This window comes from Octodon degus, unplaced genomic scaffold, assembly GCF_000260255.1.
Source record: "Octodon degus isolate 3935 unplaced genomic scaffold, OctDeg1.0 scaffold00003, whole genome shotgun sequence".
NCBI classification, from domain to species: Eukaryota; Metazoa; Chordata; class Mammalia; order Rodentia; family Octodontidae; genus Octodon; species Octodon degus.
Window position 1 is genome coordinate 7851037 of NW_004524579.1, and position 2908 is coordinate 7853944.

Genomic DNA, 2908 nt, shown 5'->3' on the forward strand with positions numbered 1-2908 from the left:
GTGGAACCTGGGATTGAACTCAAACCATTGTGCTTACCAGGCAAGTGCTTATTTTACTGAGCTATCTTCCCTGCCCCTGTGTTTACAGGCATGGCCCACCACCATTCTGGGCTCCAAGCTGTTCTTCCCAGTGAGCTGCATCTCAGTCCCCACCCCCACCCCCACTTCTACCACTGTTTTGTTGAGACAGGGTCTCACTAATCATTAAATTGTGATCCTCCTGCCACATCCTTCTCACTAGCTGGAATTACAAGCATATATTATTGCACCCAGCTGAGTTACGATTTTAACTGGGCTTGTAATAATCCTCTCTTACCGCTTTGTTACCTTGTTTTTGTTGAAATGTGTGCAGGTACAAGTGTGAGAATGTGTCTTAACTGGAAAGGTGAGCCGTGGACCTGGGCTGGGGAGATAGCTGGGGGTGGGGGCAGTGTCCTAGGCATCTGCCTGGCAAGCTCAAGGACCCAAGCTGGATCCCTGGTACCGCAGGCCTTTTCAGCCTGGAACTGGGAGTGGTGGCGCATGCCTGTAATCCCAGCACTGGGGAGGCAGCGACAGGAGGATCACTACAAGTCGGAACTGTGTAGTGATTGTATAGGGGAAAAATGAAACTCCCAACCTGAAAAGTACCTGGCACGCGTTTGTGTTCTCTAAAACTGAAGAATGAATTTTAGGAAGAAACAAAGGTTAAGAGTAGAATATATTTGCTGGGGGAAGAAAGCTTCAATCTGAGAGGACAGAAACGGGGCCACTAAGCTGGTTGTCCCCAGGAAACTTTCTCTATCAGAGACCTTTTTTTTTTTTTTGTGGAACCGGGGATTGAACTCAGGCTCATGTGCTTGCCAGGCAAGTGCTTATTCTATTGAGCTATCTCCCTGGCTCTAATCGGGAGACTTTTATAATGTAAAACCATGTGGTGGGGCAGATCTGAGGTGGTGGAGAACATGAGAACTTGCTTAGGTGGGCATGAGGCGGGACAAAGCTATGGTCAACCAATGAGATTACAAGCACCATTGCTCAGGTAAAATTGATTAAATCCAGTGCCCAATGGGGAAGCAAGTCACACAGCAAGTGGGCATGAATATGGGACAGGGTCTCTTCCTGTTGGGGTTTGGGTCAGTGACTCATTTGGGCTCTTTCAAGGTGATTGATACCTACTTAGAATATCAATCCCTGATGCCCATCCCTAGGGAAGTATGTGGCTGTGCTTCCTCTTTTGTGTGAGGTGTGGCCTGCAGCTGGAGTGTCTGTCTCTTCCAAAGCTGCAAAGTCACCTTGTTTTTCATATTGTCCTTGAGGGCCTGGCCCTGTCCGATTACCTGTCATATTTCCCAGTTGTTTAGCTGCCTATAACATTGAGACCCTGTACCAAATACATAAAAATAAATACTTGAAAAAAGGAGGTAAGTGGATCTGTAATTTGGCAGTCTGGGTCACAGTGTGCAAGGTGTCACTAATTACTTACACAAACATGGAGGGGGCTCCTTTGCACCTGCTTGACAGTGATGTGTTCTTGCTTGGCTCTGGGTAGATTCTGCCGATCCTGTATCGCCGCCAGTCTAAAGAGCAGCAGGTGGACCTGTCCCTATTGCCGGGCCTATCTTCCCTCGGAAGGCGTTCCAGCCACGGATGTAGCAAGAAGGATGAAAGCAGAGTACCGGAACTGCGCCGAGTGTGACACCCTGGTGCGTGACTTTACCTGTGTGTGTGGTTTGGGGCTTAGATTCCTGAGAAAAATCTTCATTTCACCTACACTTTCTTTTTTCTTTTTTTGGCGGAACCGGGGATTGAATTTATGCCCTTGTGCTTGCGAGGGAAGCGCTTATTCTCCTTAGCCATCTCCCTGGCCCTCTCTTACACTTTTGACCATTGCCTTTTTTAAAGTGTTTTTCTGCTCAGCTCCCCACATGTTTCAGATTAAGGTCCCTTGAACTCTGGTCTTCACCTAGTTTTTCAAAAGCTTTCACTGACTACCTCCACCTCCTCTTCCTACTACTCTGAGGATCCCCTATTACCGGGCCTCTGTCCCTGCTAATCCCTGCTAGTCAGATAAGGAAACTGAATTAGGGTGGTAGCACCAGATTCGAAAGAAGAGATTGTTCCAAGAAATAATATTGAAGGAACTGGAGGTAAGAGTGAGAGAAGTGATAGGAGCAAGCAAGGGGACCTAAAAGAACAGCACGTGTGGAGGAGCAGCAGCAAGGTGAGCCCTGGATCTGCTACTGGCTGTGCTGTTCTACGCCTGGGGAGATTATCCTCTCTGCCAGGGGAGACACCAGTTGGGCATTTAGATGCCACAGTCTAGAGATGGGTGCTGTTTTTGGAGTTGCTTGAGATCATACCCAGGCTCTCACTCCTGCTACGTAGCTGCCAGCTCGCTCAGCTGCAGTCGCTGCCTCTGCAGCCCTGGGGCTCAGAAGAGAGAAAGGCCGTACTGTGTATCTGGATTTCTTTCCCAAACCTTTCTTGATCATTTAACCGTGTTATTCTTTTGACAGCCTGTGCTATCCCTTGGTGCCACTTAACACCATGTGTAATCGGGCCTTTTCCTGTTATTCCCATCAGATTTGAGTTCCGTGAGGGTAACGAACACTGCCTCTCACTGACAGCTGTATACTCAGCACTTCTCTTTTCTGAAACTCGAAACTTCTTAGAAATACTCATTCACTCATAACAGGAAAGTAAACTTGTCAAAAAAGAATTTTTTTTTAAAGGAAGAAATGTTTATTTAGCTCATAGTTTAGAGAGAGAGAGAGAGAGAGAGAGAAAGAAAGAAAGAAAGAGAAGAAAAGAATTTTTAAAGAACACAGAAAACAAATTAGGGGCTGGTGAGATGGCTCAGTGGTCTAAAGCACCTACTTAGAAGCAAGCTTAGCAAAGCACAGGGACTGCGGTTCAATCCCCCAGC

At 47.1% G+C, this 2908-nt stretch overlaps 1 protein-coding gene across 1 annotated transcript in view; it reads left to right on the forward strand.

The window, feature by feature from the left end:
• Positions 1-2908, forward strand: part of Rnf125 (ring finger protein 125) — a 66866-nt gene that overhangs the window by 20453 nt on the left and 43505 nt on the right. Inside the window, exon 3 of the mRNA XM_012514457.2 lies at positions 1532-1685. Within this exon, the coding sequence (XP_012369911.2) occupies positions 1532-1685 (154 nt within the window). The remainder of the gene's footprint in view (positions 1-1531; positions 1686-2908) is intronic.